The 25345-nt window shown below is 43.3% G+C and overlaps 1 protein-coding gene across 1 annotated transcript; it reads right to left on the bottom strand.

The window, feature by feature from the left end:
* Window positions 1-11055: 11055 nt before the first annotated feature.
* On the bottom strand, window positions 11056-22665 carry LOC120916424 (phospholipase A2 inhibitor and Ly6/PLAUR domain-containing protein-like). The gene is made up of 5 exons (XM_040327388.1): window positions 22539-22665; window positions 18918-19043; window positions 15540-15686; window positions 12827-12976; window positions 11056-11434 (listed from the first exon to the last, which is right to left on the bottom strand). The coding sequence occupies exons 1-5, from the start codon at window positions 22591-22593 to the stop codon at window positions 11277-11279; spliced, it is 636 nt and encodes a 211-aa protein (XP_040183322.1). The 5' UTR covers window positions 22594-22665; the 3' UTR covers window positions 11056-11276.
* Window positions 22666-25345: the final 2680 nt, after the last annotated feature.

Raw genomic sequence — 25345 nt, 5'->3', positions numbered from 1 at the left:
AGTCTCCCAGGCTTGTGGATAAAAACCCTCTTGGGTCTTTGCAGGATGATACACAGGCTCTCTTCTTCACCACTCCACCAGCAATCTCCTCTATTCCCTTGGCCTCAACTCCTCAAACCACATCCACCATATATATATAGGAACAGCAGGGGGGCTTGCATAGTGTAATAATGTTTGTTTGTTAAAATAAAAACATTTCTTTAATACATTACACTCACTTTTTTAAAGATAAAAACATGCAGTAAAACAAGGAAATGTTCAACAGACTCGAAATGATGTCACCATGTAATCCCACCCAACATGTTTCGCCAGCCATTCAGGCATCTTCAGGGGTGCCATGTTGTGAGCCTTTGTCACTGGATTAAACTGTTTTTAGCAGTGGGGACACCATCACTGTAAGGCCCATTAATTCCATTTTGACAGTCAGTCTTTGGAGTGGGGATATTCTCTAGGGCACGCACTAGATGAAGATCAAGGAGAGACATGGATCACTACCGAATCTATTAAGTAAGTTATGATTATGGAAAATGGCTGGTTTAGCAACAAGATACAGTATATAAATGAGGGTTAATGGTTGAATCAGTATAGTGAGAACAGGGTGAAAACTTTAACGGCAGCCAATCACTGCAACCATTTATGAAAACATTTCATCACAAAACACCAAATTGATAAATACAATCTACCCCAAAGTTGAGATAATTATGGAAAATGGCTAGAGCAACAACAAGATATTATATACAGTAAGTAAAGGGTAATGGTTTAATTGGTATGGTGAGAACAGAATGAAAGCTGCTGAATGGTGGTCAATCGCTGCCTCCCTCAACCATTTACAAATTCTTGTTCCCACAAAAAATAACCAGATTGATAAATATAATCCACCACCAATTTCTATGCATTCAGTAAAATTATCTATGGTGTTTTTAATTGTCTGTCTTGATTCATTAATTTTTGTGATTAAAAACTGGCTGATATTGGCTGAACATGCCAAGTGTGAGGTCATTGTATTGGTTATTTCTAATGGAAATGTGAAGCAGTCATCCCCTGAATACATACATAACCCCAAGCAAATATTACATTTTCCAAAGCCTTTTGTTAATATAATGGAGCCAGCTCATCAGTAAGGATAAGCTTCGCGTTCGAGTCAAACTCACGTTTGACTCGAACATCGTATGTTCGACAGTTCGTCAAAATACAAACGTTACGGGCCGTTCGTGCCAAATTCAAATGGCGTGTCACGGCCCATAATTCACTGCGGCATCGCAGTGCATTGCTGGCTGATGATTGGCCAAGCATGCACTATGACCCACATGCTTGGCCAATCACAGCTTGCAAAAAACGGAGAGCCATAAGTGGCCAAAGCCAAGGTAACTTTGGCCAATTATGGCTCAGGGGGTTTAGTACATGCACCACACTATAAAAGGCCGCCTTCAGGTCGGCCTTGTGTAGTGTGTTGTGGTGGTTAAGAGAAGACAGAGAGAGAGTGTCATTTATTGCTGGTAGATAGAGCAGGCAGGTAGGCAGGCTAGTCAGTTAGAGTTACAGTGTGTAGAGGATATATATGCATCCCAGGTGTTGTATATATATTTTCACACTGTATAGTTTAGCTATATCCGCTCTTCCTAATTTACTGACAGGCAGGCAGGTGATTGTGCTAGCTGCAGTATTCTCACGTGGTGTACTGTCTGTGTCCTCTGCAGTGTGCACCTAAAGCTACGTGGTGTGTGTACTGTGCCTGACCTCTGCACATTGTGCACCTAACATACAGCTGGTGTTTCTCATATTTACTCCTAGAAGCAGGGATCTGCTCATATTAATACTACAGGCAGGGTATATTGCTGCAAGTACTTTCACATGGTGTACTTGTCTGTGTCCTCTGCAGTGTGCATCTAAAGCTACATGGTGTGTGTACTGTCTGTGTCCTCTGCAGTGTGCACCTAAAGCTACGTGGTGTGTGTACTGTCTGTGTCCTCTGCACATTGTGCACCTAACATAAAGCTGGTGTTTCTCATATTTACTCCTAGAAGCAGGGATCTGCTCATATTAATACTACAGGCAGGATATATTGCTGCAAGTACTTTCACGTGGTGTACTGTCTGTGTCCTCTGCAGGCCATTAGTATGTCTGGAAGGACAACAAGGAGAGGCGGAGTGTCACGAGCCGAAAAAAGAGGGCAAGCAGGCTCTGCGTCTAGTGCTGGTCGTGGACACGCTGCATCCTCATCAGCACTTGGCCGTGGGACACGCTCGTCCTTTTTTTCGGCAGCTGGCCGTGTTGAGCTGCAACATGCCGAAGACTTGGTAGAGCGGATGACCAAGCCGTCCTCATCCTCTCTCACCCAGGCTCAGGGTACTTTGTCTGGCAAAGCACCTGCCAACGCGGCCTCTTCCCTCTGCTCAATGGCATCAGTCACTCCTTTCCTAGCCCCACCATGTCCTCCTGAGGAGTCCCCCGAACTGTTTGACCACAGTGTTGGGTACATGCTGCAGGAGGATGCACAGCATTTTGAAGGCTCCGATGATGGTACACAGCTAGAGGAAGTCAGTAACGTGAGCCCAGAGAGAGCGGGTGCCCAAGAAGGACAGCAATCTGGCAGTCATGTTCCCCCAGCTGCAGCATACTGACAGGTTTTCTACAGTGATGAGGAGGGAGGGGATGATGAGGTCACTGACTCTACGTGGGTGCCTGATAGGAGAGGGGAGGAGGCACATCTCCAAAGAGGCAGGATGCCCTCCAGAGGCCAGCTTAAGGGCAGCACACCGACTGCATCACAACGCAGAGCTACGCATGTGCAGGGCGCTGTTGTCTCTCAGCGTTATTCCAAAAGTTCTTTGGTGTGGGCCTTTTTTAAAATGAGTGCATCAGATCGCACCGCTGCTATTTGCAACATATGTCTCAAGCGTATCTCAGGCCCCTACTTTCAAACATCCAACTTACAAACGACTCCTACTTGCAAACAGAAGGAGACAACAGGAAATGAGAGGAAATCTACCCCTAGGAAGGGAAATTCTCTTCTATAAGCGGTGTCTCCTGTCCACTGATGCTTTATCACCAATCCTTGTTTCACTACAAAACCCAAATTTTCAAAACATAATTTGTCATTGGGACAGAAAGTGAATTGCAATCTACTGAACAGATGCACACAGACAGCAAAACAAATGTTTACAGGGGTGATAACCCTTCTCTATGTTTTCAGAAAAGCTTAAAAATTGATTTTTTGGCTGGAGCTACACTTTAAAAAAGTACCAGTTCAAAATTACAAACAGATTCTACTTAAAGAGGAGTTCCACCCAAATTTGGAACTTCCTCTTAAGCCACTCCTCTCCCCCTTACATGCCACATTTGGCATGTAATTTTTTTGGGGGGGGAGTGGGGGCTTCAGCACGAGTGGGACTTCCTGTCCCACTTCCTCCTTCCTGTAGGCGACTAAGCTTAATCGCCTTCAGGAAGTGGCTGCTGTAGGCGATCGCCTAGGACACGTCACAGGTCCTAGGCGATCTCCTGGCCAATTACACGGCGCGGCGCCGATCGCGCATGCGCAGTGCCGCGCCGCTCGCGCTCGCGCATGCGCAGTGGGTGCCCGGCCGTGAAGCCGAAAGCTGTCACGGCCGGGTGCCCACACTGAAGATGAAGACGCCGGCCGGGGAGGGGGGGAGAGGAGCGGAGCCCCGGCCGGCGCGTCGCTGGAGCGCTGGAGCAGGTAAGTGCCTGTTTATTAAAAGCCAGCAGCTACACTTTTTGTTGCTGCTGACTTTTAATAAACATACAAATGGCTGGAACTCCCCTTTAACGACAAACCTACAGTGCCTGTCTTGTTTGCACTGCCTGTATAATGTTGTTCAAAGTATATAGGGCCAAAGGGGCTTGTAACGACCTGGGGGCAGTGGGGGGAAACCCATGCTATTTTTCTCAATGATTTTCATCCATATTGCAGGGACCAGACATTACATTAAAGCCGCAAGCAGTTTTAAATTACCTTTTTCTTATAGTAATCTCATTTTGTGCAGGGACAGTTCTAAACATGTGCCACTTCACAGGCATACTATAGACACCCAGCAGGTACGATATTTAAAGGAATTTTTTATTTTTTTTCACTTTAAGCATCATTAAAATCACTGATCCAGAAAAAAATACTGTTTTTAAAACTTTTTTTTCCATTGATACATGTTCCCTGGGGCAAGACCTGGGTTCTCAAACCTGTTTTCCGACAATAACTTGCATATTAGGCTTTAAAATTAGCACTTTTGAATTCAAACGTTCGAGTCCCATTGATGTCAATGGAGTTCTAAATGTTTGCGTGAACGTTCGGTCCGTTTGAAGGTTCTGGTGCGAACCGAACGGGGGGGTGTTCGGCTCATCCCTACTTGACACTAACAAATGCCCTCTGTGACGGTGCATTATTGGGAACACTTTTTGGAAGGTAGGCTTTTATATTAGATGCAGCGTAACTGGATGATGTGTTCTTTCAGTACAACATCTTTGATTCCAGCTTATTATGATTTCTTCTATGTATTGATGAGACTTGCGGCAGTGTGGGACTTGGTGCACAGTCCTTGGCAGAGTTTCTACTGCTATCTGTGTGGAATCTCCAACAACACCGTTCTACGCTCCAACCATATTACCACAGGTACATATTGTTATACCTGTCTGTTCTTTTAGATTTAACAAATGGCCAATTTGTTGGTACTTTTGGTATCAAGCCATTGTAAATGCCAATATGCTACATTAATGTTCCTCCGTTTTTCACAGATGATGTACCATATTTGTGGAATTATTTTTGGCTCTAAGGGGCTTCTGGACAGCTTCTCTTCCTTTGAGAGAGCTACACGGTAAGCGTGTTCTAAGATGGTTTATTCACCTTGGCGTTCTTTTTAATAATAAAAAAGCTCATTCTTTGAATCTTTATATGTATTTATCTAGTGCTACCAGTTGCATCCCCGTTTTTCCTCCCATCGGTGTCATGCGTTCAGTGTTTTTTGGTGGTATTGAGGACCTTGAGGTTCTCATTGCTTTTCCCTCCCTTTGCCATCCTAAGGAGGGGGCATATGCAGACATGTGCAGTGGTATGAACCAGGGCAATTGCCTCTAATTTAAATCAAGCACCAATAATGAGTGTGCATATACAAATATACATGATGTTGTTCATTTACACAGGGCCGGCCTTAGATGTTCAGGCACCCTGTGCAAGCTAATCTTGTGGCGCCCCCCCCCCCATCTTCTCCCCTCGCCCCCTGGTCACCTAAACATACACAAAGAGCAAAAAAATATTTGTAACAAATAATTTGTTTTAATTTAACTTTACATTACAAAGCACCCTGCATCTCTGGACCCCTTTACATTACACAGCACCCTGCACCGCTTTACATTACACAGCACCCTGCATCTCTGGACCCCTTTACATTACACAGCACCCTGCATCTCTGGACCCCTTTACATTACACTGCACCCTGCATCTCGGGACCCCTTTACATTACACAGCACCCTGGACCCCTTTACATTACACAGCCCCCTGCACCCCTTTACATTACACAGCACCCTGCGCCTCTGGACCCCTTTACATTACACAGCACCCTGCAGCTCTGGACCCCTTTACATTACACAGCACCCTGCAGCTCTGGACCCCCTGCATGTTACACAGACCCCCCTTCAGTGCAGACCCCCTTCAGTGTATCCACCCCTTCAATGCAGACCCCCCCATTCAGTGTAGACCCCCTTTAGTGTAGCCCCCCTGTGGGACTTGGTGCACAGTCCTTGGCGCCCCTGTTGCCCATGGCGCCCTGTGTGGCCGCACAGCTCGAACACCCCAAAGGCCGGCCCTGAATTTACATGTTAAATATGAATAATCTGTTTGCTTTACTGTACAGATTGACTTTGTATTTTAATTAAAGCTTTTGTGCTTTCTTTAAAGGCTCCTGATGAAGCAATATATATTCAAAATCATGACACATGTTGAGCTCCTTTTTAATGCTTTAAGAATCGACTTGGATCTATCCAGGAACCATTACTCCACCCAGCGTGGGATCTGTGTTTATATTACAGCTCCACAGCAAGTCTCTGGGGCTATTGGTCTGGAATTTCTGGGAGACCTGTTTGGTTCTTTTTCTGTTACACTGTTAACAATGTTTTATAGATGCATCAATGTAACTATTTATGTACTATTAAATCCATTTTTATATTACTTCAATGTGCCTATAAAGTCCATTTTCTCTTGGAAAATGTATTATTATAATACTTTTTTCTTCACCACATACAACTGCAAACCTACCAAGACATGGCTGTCCACCTAAACTGACTGGCCAGGCAAGGAGAGCATTCATTAGGGAAGTAGCCAAGAGGTTAATGGTAACTCTGGAGAAGCTGCAGAGATCCACAGCTCAGGTGGGAGAATCTGTCCCCAGGACAACTTGTAGTCGTGAACTTCACAAATCTGCCCTTTATGGAAGAGTGGCAAGAAAGCCATTGTTGAAAGAAAGCCATGTTGGGGACACAGCAAACATGTGGAAGAAGGTGCTCTGGTCAGATGAAACCAAAATTGAACTTTTTGGCCTAATGGCAAAGAGGTATGTGTGGCTGAAAACTAACATTGCACATCACCCTAAACACACCATCCCTACTGTGAAACATGGTGGTGGCAGCATCGTGTTGTGGGGATGCTTTTCTTCAGCAGGGACAGAAGATGGTCAGAGTTGATGGGAAGATGGATGGAGCCAAATACAGGGCAATCTTAGAAGAAAACCTGTTAGAGCCTGCAAAAGACTCGAGACTGGGTCGGATGTTCACCTTCCAGCAGGGCAATGACCCTAAACATACAGCCAGAGCTACAATAAAATGGTTTAGATCAAAGCATATTCATGTGTTAGAATGTGTTAGAATGGCCCAGTCAAAGTCCAGACATAAATCCAATTGAGAATCTGTGGCAAGATTTGCTTTTCACAGACGCTCTCCATCCAGTCCATCCAGAGCTTGAGCTATTTAGCAAAGAAGAATGGGCAAAAATGTCTCTCTCTAGATATGCAAAGCTGGTGGAGACATCCCCAAAAACTTGCAGCTGTAATTGCAGTGAAAGGAGGTTCTACAAAGTATTGACTCAGGGGGGGCGCCATACAAATGTACCCCACACTTTTCACATATTTATTTGTAAAAATAAAAAATGTAAAACCATTTATCATTTTCCTTCCACTTCACAATTATGTGCCACTTTGTGTTGGTCTATCACATAAAATCCCAATAAAATACATTTACGTTTTGGTTGTAACATGACAAAATGTGGAAAATTTCAGGGCAGTGTATGTCCAACAACTATTTTAACTTAACTGAAATCCAATAAACATTTTGAGCAAGAAGACATGGATATTGTATATGTATTGCACAGATATACTGAAATTCTTTTTCACCCTGATTTTAGGGCTACATACTGTATAAACCAGTGGTTCTCAACCCGGGGTTCAGGACCCCCTCGGGGGTCAAATGATGATTTGCCAGGGGTCACCAAATCCTGGGCTGTTCCTGAAGCCCTCACCTCTTTTGCAGCCACCCAACAGGGCTGTCCCTGGAGCCCACAGCCGCCCACTTAGCCTCTTTGCAGCCTCCCATTCAGTTGACAACATGGCTGAGGGGGGGGGGCAGAGACTCTAGGTCAGCTGACTGGTGAGGAATGTGAAGTGGGAGACATAGTGAGTAACACTACCTGTGATTATAGTTCCCATTAAAAGTCCCCACTACAGTTCTCAGATCAGCAAATGACCTTGATCAAGAGCACCTATGTTGCCTGATCAGAACTCTCCCACCAGCACTATCACTCATCCCAACTCTCCCACCAGCACTGCCACTCATCCCATCTCTCCAACCAGCACTGCCACTCATCCCAACTCTCCCACCAGCACTGCCACTCATCCCAACTGTCCCACTCATCCCAACTCTCCTTCCAGAACTGCCACTCATCCCAACTCTCCCACCCCCACTGCCACTGATCCCAACTCCACATCCCCAAGGAGTAAGAGAAGGAATAAAAATAGAGAATACGTGGAAAGGAAAGGAAAAGAGGGGGAACAACAAATAAAAAGGGAGAGAAATATTAAGAGAAAGAACAAGAAAGACTGCTAGATTGAGGGATGGGTGGGAATTAGGATAGAGAGATAAAAGGGAAAGAAAGGAGAACAAAGAGTGGTACATACTAAAATGTACCATAAGGGGTTTTAATACTTCACAAATGTAAGGGTTAGGGGAGCAAATTACTTGTTTGGTCTTGGGTGCTGACAACCTACGCTATGAAAATTTTTACTGTTAGAGCCGGTTCACACAGGGGCGGCACGACTTCGGGGGTGACTCAGCCAGGCGACCTGAAGACGACTTCTAAGGTGATTTGCAAAATGACTTCTGTATAGAAGTCAATGCAAATCGCCCCGAGTCGCCCCCGAAGTCGTACAGGAACCTTTTTCTAAGTCGGAGCGACTTGCGTCGCTCCTATTAGAACGGTTCCATTCACTACAATGGGACGCGACTTGTCAGGCGGCTGTGTCGCCGGACGAGTCGCCCCATTGTGAACCGGGTCTTAGGGGTTCCCACAACTTGGGAAATTTTATCAAGGGGTCACTGCACTAGAACGGTTGAGAACCACTGGTATAAACAGTTGCCACTAGCCAGTTAGTATATGCAATGTAAATTTAATGTTTGAGCAGAGGGCACATGTACAATTTTTGGAAGCCGTATAATGTCTGTTCAGTTAAGGAAGCCAATAAAAAATAATGGGTTTCCAATGCATTAAAATGGCCAGGGATAGACTGGCTATCGGCACTACCAGGAGATTCCCGGTGGGCCAATGGCTCAGTGGGCCGGTCGGAGGTTCACGGCAATCTACCCATCAATCACCGACAGCTGGTGCCTGACCGTTAGATCGAGATTTAGCGAGCATGCAGAGCAGCGCAGAAAGCGCGTGTAATATGTTCTCTCTCCTGTCAGGGCACTCGCTCTGCTCCCCGGTGGCCCCTCCTCTCTTCTCATCCATCCCCATTTGCTTGTGACATCATCTGGGATGGACGAGAAGAGAGGAGGGGCCACCGGGGAGCCGAGTGAGTGCCGTGACAGGAGAGCGAACATATTACACATGCTTCCTGTGCTACTGTGCATGCTGGCTGGTAAACAATGTGCACCATAATGTGTCCTGTGCCCTGATGTGCTATGTGCCCCATGCCCTGATGTGCCCCCGAGCCCTGATGTGCTATGATGGGCCCTGTACGTGTTGTGCCCTGAGCTCTGTACTGTGCCCTGATGTACACTGTACCCTGATGTGTTGTGCCGTGGGCCGGTCTGGATAAAGTCCAGGGCCACATTTTTGTCCCAGTCCAGCCCTGAAAATGGCCCAAAAGATGTGTCACAGTGCAACATACCACAATGCACTAAAATCATAATAATCATATTACTGGTTGTTCTGTCTACATACTTACAAAAAGAACAAGACATTTTTGCCATTAACTATATTTATTGCATGTTAGTAATTAAGCTCTTTTCTCAACTATCATCATTGGATAGCAACAAAGCAAGCATATAACAATGTGCAATGTAGTAAAGGTAATTCTATGGACGATGCGTACATTAGCATGACATCACAATTCTTCTTTTCAGTCGTTTTCTTTTTTCCCAGCGTTGTCTTCTATGCCTTTTTGTAAATATGTTTTCTGTATTTGTACATTTCATATTCTGGCTGAGCTTGTTGTATTGTAATTTTGCTGTGTCTCTTCCTTTAGGTGGACAGAGTACTGTCATTGGCTTCTAGAACATGGAATCTAATACAGTAGTTATGCAGCAAGAATGCCAATTGTATTGCCTGGTGCACAGATATCTACCTCAATCCACATCTATATCAGTCCTTTCTCCAAAGGAGCTTACAATCTAATATTCCCACAACAGTCATCCAGACAAAGTACACATTATGAACACTTCATTAAAATTATAACTGTTGGGGGAGTCCAACGTACCCAAAGGGATCTCACACAAACACAAGTAAAACACAAATTCAAAATATATATACAGTACTATGGCAAAGGTTTTGTAAACTCCTGATATTGTCTTGTTGGCCATAGTGATGGAGATTGTGAGTTCCTACTAGCTAGGAACCACGATCTGTCCTTTCCTCTAGTCACTCCCATCCCCCCACAGTTAGAACACACACTAGGGAACACATTTAAGCCCTTGATCGACCCCTAGTGTTAACCCCTTACCTGCCAGTGACATTTATACAGTAATCAGTGCATTTTTATAGCACTGGTAGCTGTATAATTGTCACTGGTCCCAAAAATGTATCAAAAGTGTCCTATCCTTCCACCATAATGTTGCAGTTGCGATAAAAATCGCAGATCGAATAGAGGAAAAAAGGTATTGATACGCAGAGTGGTACTGCGGATACAATAAACAATATTCGGTGTGCCACGTTCTAATATGATTGAAAACAGAGGGACAAGGGGCCGGTCATGGACTTTGTGGGCACCATAGTAAAGTAGGGATATAGTCAAAAATTATATTATAAAAAATGTATTACAAAAATTACATATAACATTATTTTTTTTTTTTATGTAATTTTTGTAATATATTTTTTATAATATAATTTTTGACTATATCCCTACTTTACTATGGTGCCCACAAAGTCCATGACCGGCCCCTTGTCCCTCTGTTTTCAAAAATCGCAGATCACCGCCATTACTACTAAAAAAAAAAAAAAAAAATGCCATAAATCTTTCCGATATTTTGTAGACGCTAGAACTTTTGCGCAAACCAATAAAAATACTCTTATTGCGATTTTTATTACCAAAAATATGTAGAAGAATACATATCGTCCTAAACTTAGAAAAAAATATGCTTTTTAAAAAAAATAAAAAAAATGGGTATATTTATTATTGCAAAATATTGTGTTTTATTCAAAATTGTCGCTCTTTTTTTTGTTTATAGTGCAAAAAATTAAAACCGCAGAGGGGATCAAATACCACCAAAAGAAAACTCTATTTGTGGGAAGAAAAGGACATCAATTTTGTTCGCACAACCGCGCAATTGTCAGTTAAAGTGCCGTATCGCAAAAAATGGCCCGGTCATTAAGCAGCCAAATCTTCCCGGGGCTGAAGTGGTTAAACATTTTGGTATCTAGTATAGCAAATTTGATGGGAAGTTCTTGCATCACCCCAGTGCTACGTAACCAATATGTGATCGATTTCAGAAGCACATTTATTTTTTTATGCTTATACTACTTTTTATGCAAATTTGATTTGGATTTCTTGATCCGTGACAATTCATTATTTTGGAAGATTTATAGATGGAGGAGAAGCTTCAGGTACATAGCACTTGCTTTCATGTTTTTTAGTTATTTGCAGACCAATCAGCTCACTGTAGCCATAATCGCAAAAACTCTTAGAACTGCAACCTTGTGCCGAGAAGTCAACTTCGCCCCCACCTGTGAAAAGAAAATCGTCGACATACAGGATTATAAACGAATAGAAAAACTTTAAGTGCACTCTACTGCTTCAGGGATCACTCTTTTGTTAGACCTCACTTCATTATGGTAACCATTAATCTCATATATACAGGCCGATCGCTGTTATATAGTTGTGCTATTGTAGGAGATATTACATATGTAAAACCGCTATATAGACATACAGAGAACAAAGAACATGCAGAGAAAAGCAAGGGTGCGCTCTCCCCACCTGAACCATATCAGGCCACATGTATTTAACATTGGGCCAATATCTTACAAGGGGGTGGGGCAAGCCTCCCTCTTTGAAAAGGCACCTAAACCCAATACAGGAATAATTCAAAATGGGCCATTATCATGCCTTAGATGTGGTGGTTGTATTTGTTTTCTTTTTTAATTGATCTGCCAGTAAGGCCCCTTTCACACTGGGGCAGGACGTGTGGTGACGGTATAGCACCCTGCATAGCATGAATCTATCTACTGCCGCCCTCTATTCCTGTGTCCGGCCCCTTTCGGGTCAGCGGCTGGGTTTTTTCTTTTAATAGGCTTCAAAATAGGGTAGGCTTAGGATGCTGAGGATGCCCAAACAGATGTGTTGCAACAGTGAACGAATATTCGCTGTTGCAACACTGATCCTCCCCCTGGCCAATTGGGTAGCGGCTCTGGTACCCATCCACCGACTGAAAGGAAACAGAGCTGCTCTCAGGACACATCTTGCTGCCATTCACCCATTGCCTGACCCACCACTTAGATGGGGTAAGTGCTGGGCAGAAAGTGGGCGGGGGTCCTCCTGGATCAGTGCGCTCCACTGACCAGGTGGGGAGGGGTTGGGGTGGCTGTGTGCGACCGTGCGTGCGCACGCACGGGTGGGTGTTGCTGGATGGATGAGCATAGAGTAGCCAGGTACCGTAAAATACAACCAGGTACTGTCTCTTTAATTTACTTTTGTTTTTTGAACTATGTTGCTTTGCTATTGCTGCGCTATTACTCCTACTGTTGTTGCCGCTTAGCTCTATAGTTTGGATTAGGGTAGTCAGAGAGATTAGTAGGTCCTCATTTGCTGTTCAAAATGTACAGTTCCTCAAGCTCTGGGTACCAAATGTACCCCCACACTCTACCCAAGTTCTTCATGCTTAAAAACAACAACCAAAACCCCTAGACTGTTCTCTTGAGAGAGAGAGTGTGGAAAATTCCTGCTTGGGTGTATTGCTACACTAAGAACAAGCTCACTGAATTTCTGTCTGGGTCTACAGATATTTTTTGCACTTATTGAACAGACAGAACACAAGTAACATATATAACAGATCAGAAGGGAGCAAAAATTAACATTTAACAAATAATAAAATAAAAAAATAAAGAAATAAAAAAACTTACAAGGTAGCTTCATAGCTCCTCTGAACCGTATACACTGATCGTCTTTTCCTAAACAAATGGTCGAACCTGTTGCAGTACAGTCCTCCGTGGTATTAAACGCATAGCAAGATGGACATAAAATGCCTTTGGCTTGAGTAGGAATGTCTGGTACTAAAAAAGACGAATACAATGTCTTTATAAACAGATATGAGGAACAAGGTGTCAAAAAATAATGAATGAAGTAATAGAACCTTATACGTGGATTTGCAGGTTATGAAAATAAAGTAATCTGAACTTATTACAGCAGAATTATCTATTTATTTATGTTGCTGTTTGCTGTCAGTAATTGCATTTTTTCTTTAGAGTAGGGTAACCAGACGTCCTCAGTTTCCGGGGACAGTCCCCGGAGCATGTCTGTCCCCGGATTGTGGGGCGGACTTAGGGTTGCTTGCCACCTGTTTGCCCCTGCAATCCGGGGACAGTGTCCACCCACCGCAATACACCCATCTACTGTACATACCACCTACCGCCATACACTCCACACCCCTCTCCTGTGCGTACCACCCACCCCCATACACTCCACACCCCTCTACTGTACATACCACCCACCGCCATACACTCCACACCCCTCTACTGTACATACCACCCACTGCCATACACTCCACACCCCTCTCCTGTACATACCACCCACCGCCATACACGCTACACCCCTCTCCTGTACATACCACCCACCGCCATACACGCTACACCCCTCTCCTGTACATACCACCCACGCCATACACTCCACACCCCTCTACTGTACATACCACCCTCGCCATACACTCCACACCCCTCTCCTGTACATACCACCCACCGCCATACACTCCACACCCCTCTAATGTACATACCACCCACCACCATACACTCCACACCCCTCTCCTGTACATACCACCCACCGCCATACACTCCACACCTCTCTCCTGTACATACCACCCACACCATACACATCCCTCGCCTGTACATACCACCCACCGCCATACATTCCACACCCCTCTCCTGTAAATACCACCCACCGCCATACCCGCCTCACCCTTCTAATACTTTATGACGTTTTTTCTCCCTCTCTTCTTAACATTTCCCACAAAATTCTAAGAACTATCTTTTTTTTTTTTTTTTTTTATCTCACGAACGAAATGTGAGAAATAATGTATATATCACAAATCATTCCAAAAACTCATACCACATACACTGCATATATCATTTGAGGAAAATATGCTTATAAAATAGTTTACTATTTGCCAAAATTAAAATAAAAAATGTCCCCGGATTTAATTAAAAAAATCTGGTCATCTTACTTTAGAGTAAACAAAATGACAACCAATGTGTTTCTGAAGCAATACCAATTTGGAAGCGTGGCCCAGGCTGCCTCGTGTGTTACCAGGTCACCCTACAAGTTATACCGACTTTCATGTGTAGACGTACTTCTCAGCCCAAGTGTACTTTCCTGTATGAGGGTTATCCACATGCTGGCCCTCATTCCTTCTTGGGCTTGACAACGAGATTTACACAGACCATGATTGCTAGGATAGTTCCCAGGTTTGGCTGTGGCTTGTAGATAGATTCACACAGAGGCCGAAGTTGCAAGTTAAAGTGGTTGTAAATGTTGAAGGTTTTTTACCTTCATGCAGGTCTTGTTTTCAGTGGGAACATAGAAGAACACAGTTCCGGCACCTCCAGCACTGAATGTGTTTTATGGCAAGGAGTGCTGGAGGGTCTATTGATGCTGGTTGCTGGAGAATCCATTTTCGCTGGTGGGGTTCTATTTTTGTGTGGGGGTCTATTGTTGCTGGGTAGGTCTATTTTTGCTGGCAGTGGGGTCTTATGTTGCTAGGAAAGATCTACTTTTGAGGGAGAGGTCTATTGTTGCTGTCTGCTATGAGACCTGTTGTTGCTGGGGGGAGGTATTTTGTTGTATGGGTAAAGGGGGAGTTCCTTCACCTATTCTCTGAGAAACAAAGGTCTGCTTTCAGGCATTCTATGCATGAAGGTAAAAAAAGGTCCATGTGCTGCTCAACCCACAGCCCCCCTTATACTCACCTGAGCCTCTTTTTGAAAGCCTCAGCTGTCCCAGGTCTCTCTCTCCTCATTGGCTGAGGCACAGCAGCGGGATCCATTGGCTCCCACTTTTGTCAATCACAGTCAGTGAGCCAATGAGGAGAGAGCAGGGGTAAGGCCGAGCCACTGCTCTATGTGTCGTATGCACACATAAAGCAGGCTCAGGAGTGAGCGCACACTGGTGCCCCCATAGCAAGCAACTTTTTATTGTGGGCACTAGATAAGTGGAGGAGCCAGCACTATGTTGCCAACAGGATGATTAGTTATCTCTATTCATCTTGCTGATCACTGTCACCGGGACTCAAAGTAAAAGGGTTATCCTAAATTTAGAGTTGTCTTCACACAGGAAATGAGGGGAAATCTTACAGTAGGGACTTATGTTTCAGTGTCCCTTTGGAGACGTTTCTTTTCACTATCTGTTGTATGTAAGGGATTCCTCCAATGGGATACAGATGGCCAAAAAAAAAATGGGGGGGGATGAATATATAGTTCAATTTTAGCCATAATACAAGAGAAACCAGACAAGAAGTATATATATATATATATATATATATATATATATATATATATATATATATATATATATATATATATATATATATTTATTTATTTATTTATATTTAGACTTTTGTGTACTTACCTTGAAAGAAGCCAGGGTTACACCGTGGTCCTTTACAACATTGCTGAGAAACTTTTACAAAAACATCCAGACCTACATTTCCCCAAAAAGTTCTATTGCAAGGCAAGTTCAGTGCGCATCGCTTAGAAATGGAGCGGCATGTTTGGCCTGTCCAAAAAAAATAATAATAATGAGAGGCAAATAAAAAAATGACCCTAAATTATTGGGATTGTAATGTCCAGATTAACAATCTTTATTTATTACTGTATATCGGGGGTCTCCAAACTTTCTGCCTCGCATACACACGATCGTGATAAAAAATGCTTGAGCAAAGCGCGGTGACGTACAACCCGTACAATGGCACTATAAAGGGGAAGTTCCATTCAAATGGCGCCACCCTTTGAGCTGATTATGCAAATTTCCCTTCTCATAACTTGCTTCTGAGCATGCACATTTTTTTCCCCGTCGTTAAAGCCTACACACGACCGTTTTTCACAACGAGAAAAACTACGACGTGAAAAACGACAAAAAAAAAAATAGAGCAGGTTCTAAATTTGTAATGCCCATTTTTCTCATTGAGAAAAATGCTCTGGAGCCTACACACGGTCGTTTTTAATGACCAATTTAAAAAATTGCTTTTTTTTCGTCATGTAAACAGTCGTGTGTACGCGGAGTAAGTGTCTGATTTGTCCGCTGCAATCGCCACCATTACTAGTTAAAAAAAAAAATCATAAATCTATTCCAAAGTTTGTAGACGCTTTTGTGCAAACCAATCAATATATATGCTTCTTGGGGTTTTATAGCAGGATACCTAAATTGATGAAAACATTTTGGGCCAGATTCAGGTACAAATGCAGCGGCGCAACGTATCGTCTTTACGTTACATCGCCGCAAGTTTTTCTCGTAAGTGCTTGATTCACAAAGCACTTGAGTATAAACTTGCGGCGGAATAACGTAAAGACGTCCGGCGCAACCCCGCCTAATTCAAATGGGGCGTGTACCATTTAAATTAGGTTCTGCGCATGCTCCGCTAGTAAATTTCCCGACGTGCTTTGCGCAAAATTACGCCGCCCCAACGTGTTTGTGAATGGCGACGTGCATAACGTACTTACGCCGGAAAAAAATATAATTTAAAATTCGACGCGGGAACGACGGCCATACTTTAACATGGCTGGTGTAAAGTTAAGCCATGAAAAAGATGGCTTAACTTTGCGACGGGAAAAAACGACGTAACGCACGCGAGTACCTTTTGTGGATCGCCGTAAATGCTAATTTGCATACCCGACGCTGGAAAACGACGCAAACTCCACCCAGCAGCGGCCGAAGTATTGCAGCCTAAGATCCGAAGGCGTACGAAGCCGTAAGCCTGTCGGATCTTAGCCAAATGCCGTTGTATCTTGTTTGTGAATCACAAATTAAGATACGACGCAGCAAATTTGAAAATACGCCGGAGTATCAGTAGATAATCCGGCGTATTTCTTCTGTGAATCTGGCCCAGAGTTTTTTACATTTTTTTATTGGATATGTTTTAGATCATAAAGTAAGAAATATATATATATTTCTTTCAAAATTGTCAGCCCTTTTTTTGTTTATAGCGCAAAAAATTAAAACTGTAGAGGTGATCAAATAACACTAATAGAAAGCTCTATTTGTGGGGAAAAAAAGGACATCAATTGTATTTGTGTACAGCATCAGACTGTCACGCAATTGTCAGTTAACCACTTAAGGACCGCCTAACGCTGATATACGTCGGCAGAATGGCACGGCTGTGCACAATCACGTACAAGTACGTCGCTTTTAAGAGCCCAGCCGTGGGTCGCGCGCGCGACCCGGTCCGAAGCTCTGTGACCGCGCCTGTGGGACCCGCGGACCCGATCGCCGCCGGTGTCCCGTGATCGGTCACAGGAGCTGAAGAACGGGGAGAGGTGAGTGTAAACACAGCTTCCCCGTTCTTCACTGTGGCAATGTCATTGATCGTCTGTTCCCTGATATAGGGAAAGGCAATCAATGACGTCACACGTCCAGTCCCCCCTACAGTTAGAAACACACATGAGGTCACACTTAACCCCTACAGAGCCCCCTAGTGGTTAACTCCTAAACTGCAATTGCCATTTTCACAGTAATCAGTGCATTTTTATAGCACTTTTCGATGTGAAAATGACAATGGTCCCAAAAATTTGTCAAAATTGTCCGATGTGTCCACCATAATGTCACAGTCACGAAAAAATTTACCAAAAATAGGTAAAAGAATACGTATCGGCCTAAACTGAGGGGAAAAAAATGTATATCTTTTTTGGGGCATATTTATTATAGCAAAAAGTAAAAAATATTGTTTTTTTTTTTAAATTGTCGCTCTATTCTTGTTTATATCGCAAACAATTAAAACCGCAGAGGTGGTCAAATACCACCAAAAGAAAGCTCTATTTGTGGGAAAAAAAGGACGCCAATTTTGTTTGGGAGCTACAATGCACGACCGCGCAATTGTCAGTTAAAGCGACGCAGAGCCGAATCGCAAAAACTGCCCAGGTCCTTAACGTGCATAATGGTCCGGGTCTTAAGTGGTTAAAGCAACGCAGTGCCGTATAGCAAAAAATTGCCTGGTCATGAAGGGGGTAAATCCTTCTGGAGGGCAAGTGGTTAAAAAAATATATTTTTTACAAGTCAGGATACTTTGGTTTGGCCCATTAATCGGAAATTCTGACGGAATTCCATCAGAATATCCGATGGAAAAATTCAGATGGGCATACACACGGAAATTCCAATCGTGTGTACAGAGCATTAGAGTCATTTCTTGACATTCTTAGGTGCCAAGGAGGCAAAGGTGATGCATCCAGCCCCACTGCCACCAACCTGCCAAAATCTTTGAAAGGCTGAAATACATGGAGCAGTTGGATGCTGTTCTGAGTGGTATTCACATTTAGGGCCATATTTTTGTCCAGGACGTACGCCCCTCAAGCCTCGTACACACGACCGAGGAACTCGACGAGCGAAACACATATCGTTTTCCTCGTCGAGTTCCTCGACAAGCCTAACAAGGAACTCGACGAGGAAAATTATGTGTTTCACCCGTCGAGTTCGTGGGACGTGTGTACGAGGCTTCAGGCTGTCGAGGAACTCGACAAGGCAAGTTTCTCCATTCCCATCGAGGAAATAGAGAACTTGCTCTCTTTTTGGCTCGTCGAGTTTCTCGACAGTTTCCTCAACGAAAATGTACACACGACTGGTTTCCTTGGCAAAAAAATATCTTCCAGCAAGTTTCTTGCTGTTTTTTGCCGAGAAACTCGGTCGTGTGTACGAGGCTTAACACAGGAATTATGCCATTGGTGCAGTATATGATCAATGTTTGTAGTCTGCAAAGTTTGGGTAAAATATAAGAGAGAGTCCATATTTTATACTCACCAAGGCTTATAAATTCTTCAGAGATGATCATGCACTCACTGCCTTCTGGGCATTCTTCTTCTTTGTGTTCACAAGTCTCAGAATTGACGGCATCACAAGTATAGCAAATGTCCTTTTCAGCTAGAACTGCATTAAATATATAAAGGGTTAATATTGTTGCTTTGCATTGTGTATATACATGTATATTGTCTTTCCCCGAAAATAAGCCCGGGTCTTATATTAATTTTGCCAACAAAAGACACAGTAGGGCTTATTTTCAGGGTAGGTCTTACCATGTAATGTGCTGTCTTCTCTCCCCTCGACTCTCCCGGCCTGCCAGGAATCCCCAGTGTGAACCAAGATTAAAATGTTTGTAAAATCCTATAATCCACTCTTTTACAGTATTATATAATGTACAATGTGCGTGTTTCTGTAATATATTTGTGCCAAATACCTTCATTATAGCATCGTTCTGCGTTTCTGTGACCCACCGTAGCTCTCTTCCCCGCAATTATATTACAGAAACACACACATTGTACATTATATATTACTGTAATAGAGTGGATTATAGGATTTTACAAGCATTTTAAACTAGGGCAAATTCTCGGGGAAGGTCTTATATTGCAGCTCTCCTGGAAAATAACGCTAGGTCTTATTTTCGGGGTAGGTCTTATTTTCGGGGGTAGGTCTTATATTGCAGCTATCTTGGAAAATATCGTTCGGTCTTATTTTCGGGGAAACACGGTACCTACTGTTACATGGATAAGTTAGACCTATAGAGAAAAATGTGCTACTTTCAACCACCTTGAAGTTGAACTCCACCCCCCCCTCCAAAAAAATAACAAAAACTAATAGCCCAATTAACCACTTAAGGATCGCCACACGCCGATATACGTCGGCAGAATGGCACAAGCGCGATAGAGCCTTTATCTCTTGGGGGTTTGATTAGGGAGTGTAGGCCCAGCTCCCTTGTGGGGTTGTATCCCCCACCAGGGCTGGACTGGGACAAAAATGTGTTCCTGGGCTTCATCCAGACTGCCTCACTTTAATTAAATAAATTGCTGCCCCCCCACCCCCCCAAAAAGAAATCACACCCACCAAAAGGCCCCCATATCCATTATTGTATATCATGAGAGGGCGAGACAGGGGGGTGAGAGAGATAGGGGTGGGAGTGAGAGAGAGAGGGGTGGGAGTGAGAGAGAGGGGGGTTGAGGGAAAGGGGGTAAGAGGGGGTGGGTGAGAGAGAGAATGGGGGTGAGTGTAAGAGAGAGGGAGTGAGTGAGAGAGAGGGGAGGGTGAGAGAGAGAAGGGAGCTGAAAGACAGAGAGGGGGGTTGAGAGACAGGGGAGCTGAGAGACAGGGAAGCTGAGAGACAGGGGGGCTGAGAAACAGAGGTGGGTGCTGAGAGACAGGGGCCTGTCTGTTTAACCACTTGCCGACCGGCTAATGTCGATATTCGTCGGCAGAATGGCATGGGCAGACAAAGTTACGTACCTGTATGTTGCTTTGAATCTGTTCACTGAACATCTAAATATCTGTTCGCTGGCAGCCCACGATTGCCATGTGGAGAGGCAGAATGGGGAGATGTCTATGTAAACAAGCCATTTCCATGTTCTGCCTTGTGACAAGACAGTGATCTACTGCTTCCTGCCATCGGGAGCAGTGATCACTGTCGTGTCACTTGTATCCCAGCCCCCCCACACTTAGGCCCCATACACACGACACACGGCAGAATTCAGCCAGAAACTCGATCGGAGCTGGATTCTGCCGAGAAACTTGGTCGTGTGTACACTTTTCAGCGAGGAAGCCGACGAGGAACTCGTCGGGCCAAATAGAGAACATGTTCTCTATTTCCTCGTTGTTCAATGAGGAAAGTCGGCCCGCCGAGATCCTCGGCGGCTTCAACACTAAACTCAACGAGGAACTTGATGTGTTTGGCACGTCGAGTTCCTCGGACGTGTGTACGGGGCCTTAGAATCACTCCCTAGGACACACCTAACCTCTTCATCACCCCTAGAGTTTAACTCTTTCCTGCCCGTGTCATTTACACAGTAATCAGTGCATTTTTATAGCAATGATTGCTGTATAAATGACAATGATCCCAAAATAGTGTCAAATGTGTCCGATGTGTCCGCCATAATGTTGCAGTCACGATAAAAATCGCAGATCGCCGCCATTACTAGTAAAAAAAAAATAATAATAACATAAAACTATCCCCTACTTTCTAGACGCTATAACTTTTGTGCAAACCAATCAATATACGCTTATTGCGATTTTTTTTTTTTTTTACCAATAATATGTAGAAGAATACATATCGGCCTAAACTGAGGAAAATAAATAGTTTTTTTGAAAAAAAACATAATAGCAAAAAGTAAAAGATACTGTTTTTTTTCAAAATTGTTGCTCTATTTTTGTTTATAGCGCAAAAAATATAAACCGCAGAGGTGATCAAATACCACCAAAAGAAAGCCCTATTTGTGGGGAAAAAAGAACATCAATTTTGTTTGTATGTAGAAGAATACATATCAGACTAAACCGATGACGTTTTTTTTCTTTTTTTAATTGGGGGATATTTATTATAGCAAAAAGTAAAAGATATTGGGGGTTATTTATTAAAGGCAAATCCACGTTGCACTACAAGTGCAAAGTGCACTTGAAATTGCACTGAAAGTGCACTTGGAAGTGCAGTCGCTGTAGATCTGAGGGGGACATGCAAGGAAAATAAAAAACAGCATTTTAGCTTGCACAAGATTGGATGATAAAGTCAGCAAAGCTTCCCCTCATTTTAGATCTACTCCTAAGGCCTCGTACACACGATAGGTTAAACAGAGGACAACGGTCTGATGGACCGTTTTCATCGGTCAAAACCGATCGTGTGTGGGCCCATTAGGTTATTTAACCATCGGTTAAAAAAAAGCCAACTTGCTTTAAATTTAACCGATGGATTCCTAACCGATGGATTCCTAACCGATAGGTCAAAACCGATCGTTAGTAGGCACGACCATCGGTTAAAAATCCATGCATGCTCAGAATCAAGTCGACGCATGCTTGGAAGCATTGAACTTCGTTTTTTTCAGCACGTCGTTATGTTTTACGTCACCACGTTCTGACACAATAGTTTTTTTAGGCGCGACGGACCATCAGTCAGCTTCATCGGTTAATCTATGACAACTGTCCATCAGACCGTTCTCATCAGATGGACTGATCGTGTGTACGCGGCTTCAGATTTAGCCCCAAAAATGGTTCAAAATTACCCAAATCACCCTGCCGGCCCTTTTTTCATCAAAAATGATCCGAAAATGGCCCTGCCCTTTTAGCCAAAAAATTATCCAAAATGTCATAAAAACGCCGGCCCTTTTAGCTTAAAATTGCACCCCCGGCCCTTTGCAAATGGAAATTCTTGAAGCGGTTATATAAAACTGTATACAAATTGGGTTTTGGCCTATTAGGCTGATCCAATGACACCAAAGCTTCTATGTCACTGTCCTGAAACCCTGAGCCAGAGCTCTAATTTGTCTTGCTACATTCTAGCTGTGGGTCAAAAATATGAAAAGAACTGAACTCAAATTATGCTAAGTACATACAATGATGATAAATACATAAAATGCTCTAAATAGATGAACAAAAAAAGAGAATACTTACTGATTGGTAGCATGAATAAAAAAAGAAGGAAGACGCTGAAAATGACAGACTTCATTTTTCGTTGAGTTTCAGTTGCTCGGTGGTGTTGTACTTTGGATGCTTCTCAAATTGTTGATGTCCCCCTTAGCTTCTGCTATTTATACAATGTTTTATGGCTTTGGGATATTGTTACAGCATAGTAAATAATTGCAATACACAATCCTCTGTGTATTAGCCAGTTTCTTGCACAATACACTCAATGCAAAGTTTATGTTGACAATAAATTTGTACTAAGTTCAACAGTGATACTTCCAGATTTAGCTAACAAAATATTTAGTTGAAAAACAATTGCCCCAAATTTATTTGATAAGCCCTAACGCTATAAGGGTGTTTTTCTGAATGGAGAGAAAGTCACGTAGCCTATGTAGACCATACAAATAGAATACAAAACCTATTCTGGTGCCACAAAGGGTGCCCCATCATACAGTGAAGGATATATACATTATTCTGTAGACCAAGTCCTTGGTTTGCGAAAAGGAAAAGCACATCTAAATGAAGCACAATCACTCATTCTCTTTCTTAGATTAAAAACTCAGGGCCAGATTCACAGAAGAGATACGCCGGAGTATCTACTGATACTCTGGCGTATTTTCAAATTTGCCGCGTCGTATCTTAATTTGTGATTCACAAACAAGATACGACGGCCTTTGGCTAAGATCCGACAGGCTTACGGCTTCGTACGCCTTCGGATCTTAGGCTGCAATACTTCGGCCACCGCTGGGTGGAGTTCGCGTCGTTTTCCAGCGTCGGGTATGCAAATGAGCTTTTACGGCAATCCACGAAGGTTTTCGCGTTCGTTACGTCGTCGCTAGTCATTTTTCCCCATCGCAAAGTTAAGCCTGTTTTTACATGGCTTAACTTTAGACAAGCCATGTTAAAGTATGGTCGTCGTTCCCGCGTCAAATTAAAAAAAAAGAATTTTTGCGTAAGACGTCCGGGAATACGAAAGTACGTTGCGCACGTCGCCGTTCAAAAAAAATTATGTCACTTCGCGCAAAGCACGGCGGGAATTTAAAAACGGAGCATGCGCAGTCATGTCATTTCCTGTCATGTGATTTTGTATTAAGGGAAGTGATTGGCTGTTGGGGCTTCCTGCTTTGTTATTCTTTTGTTCTTTTGTTTCTGCTCTGGGCAGAATCTTGAGATTCCAGTTTGAAGCAGCATTGTTTCTGATTCTACCTGGAGCCATGAAGTACTTCACATTCCTTATACCAAAAAGCTTGATACAAACGTGCTTTTAAGCACAAAGGAATTGTTTGGTGCTTTGTGTGCATTGAGACGCTGGAAGTGCACATTTTGGCGCGGTGTGGATTTGCGTAGAAAGCCCAAGGGAATTCTTCCTCCACAGTACGGCGGCACTATAAAGGGGACGTTCCATTCAATTGGCGCCACCCTTTGGGTTGCTTTTGCTGATCCTCGTGTTAGTAAATGTTTGGTGAGAGACGATCCGCACTTTTCAGCCTTGTGCTTTTCAGTCCGTTACAGCGTGACAAATGTGCTATCTCCATTACGAACGCTAGTTTTACAAGAACGAGCGCTCCCGTCTCATACTTGATTCTGAGAATGCGCGTTTTTTCCCCCCTTGGAAAAGCATACACACAAGCGTTTTTGCGACGAGAAAAAGACTGACGGGAAACACGACTGAAAAAATAGAGCAGGTTGTAATTTTTTTGCGGGAAGTTTTCTCGTCGGAAAAACTGCTATGGAGCATACAGGACCGGTTTTCCCGACCAATCTAAAAAAATGGCAGTTTTCTCGTTGGAAAAACTGCTATGTAGCCTACACAGGACCGGTTTTCCCGAACAATCTAAAAAAATGGCAGTTTTCTCGTCGGAAAAAATGCTATGTAGCCTACACAGGACCGGTTTTCCCGGCCAATCTAAAAAATGGCAGTTTTCTCGTCTGGAAAACCGGTTGTGTGTACGAGGCATTATTGTAGATACTGGACCTGTAACTGATTTCAATGTGACATGAAGCACTGTGGCAAAGTCTAATACAGGCATTCTATGGAATTATTGCAGGTTACCAGTGTGCTAGACTGTATCACATAGGAATCAATTAACTGATTTTGCAGGGATATAATTTATAATGAATTTACAGTTAGGAAATGTGTTGCAATTTTTGAAGCTTTTCATCACCTCATCACCTTCTAACCTCAGTATTCTACAACAATGCAAGTCATTTATAAGTTTGGAGCAACAAAGCACTCAATACCGAAGTAGAATTTTTAATTCTTTTAGCTGATACAGTCTTGGTTTGTATCAATTCACACAACATTTTTTGGTAGGCTCTTTGTACATAAACTAGAAACAATATCAACTAAGGATGGCAGAGAGCTGTGATTGAAAGCTTTCAGAATTGTCTCAATTTGCCATATGACCAGCATTATAGTGGCCACACACAAATCTATTCAATTAATTTTAATTACATTTCATTTAGCCCTGGTTCACACTGGGTACGATTTGGAACGATTTGAGATGCGATTTGACATGTCAAATCGCATCTCAAATCGGCGGCAATTGTCGGCAATGGCACTGTCCTAATCAGTGCGACGCTGCATCTGCGATTTCAAAAATTAGTTCCTGTACTACTTTTTGCGATTTCGGGCTGCGATTTACATTAAATTGCGGCCGAAATCGCGGCAAATCGCGGCAAAATCGCGGCCGCGAAATCGCGGTAAAATCGCGCATTTTACCGCGATTTTGAATTTGCAGCAGTGTGAACCTAGGCTTAATTCAATTTCTACTGCTTTTGAACATTTAAAATGT

Source organism: Rana temporaria, chromosome 10 (genome assembly GCF_905171775.1).
Source record: "Rana temporaria chromosome 10, aRanTem1.1, whole genome shotgun sequence".
NCBI lineage: Eukaryota > Metazoa > Chordata > Amphibia > Anura > Ranidae > Rana > Rana temporaria.
Note: the sequence above shows the minus strand (reverse complement) of the source record. Positions and strands in the feature narration are given on the sequence as shown.

What these genes read in the sequence shown, in the direction of transcription:
- LOC120916424 (XM_040327388.1), bottom strand. Translation starts at nt 22,593, where the DNA reads ATGAAGTCTGTCATTTTCAGCGTCTTCCTTCTTTTTTTATTCATGCTA. An exon ending in TAACCCTGGCTTCTTTCAAG is followed by an intron (nt 12,977 to 15,539) that starts GTAAGTACACAA and finishes CGTCTTTTTTAG; the next exon opens with TACCAGACATTCCTACTCAA. An exon ending in AGGAGCTATGAAGCTACCTT is followed by an intron (nt 11,435 to 12,826) that starts GTAAGTTTTTTT and finishes TTCTTTTCACAG; the next exon opens with GTGGGGGCGAAGTTGACTTC.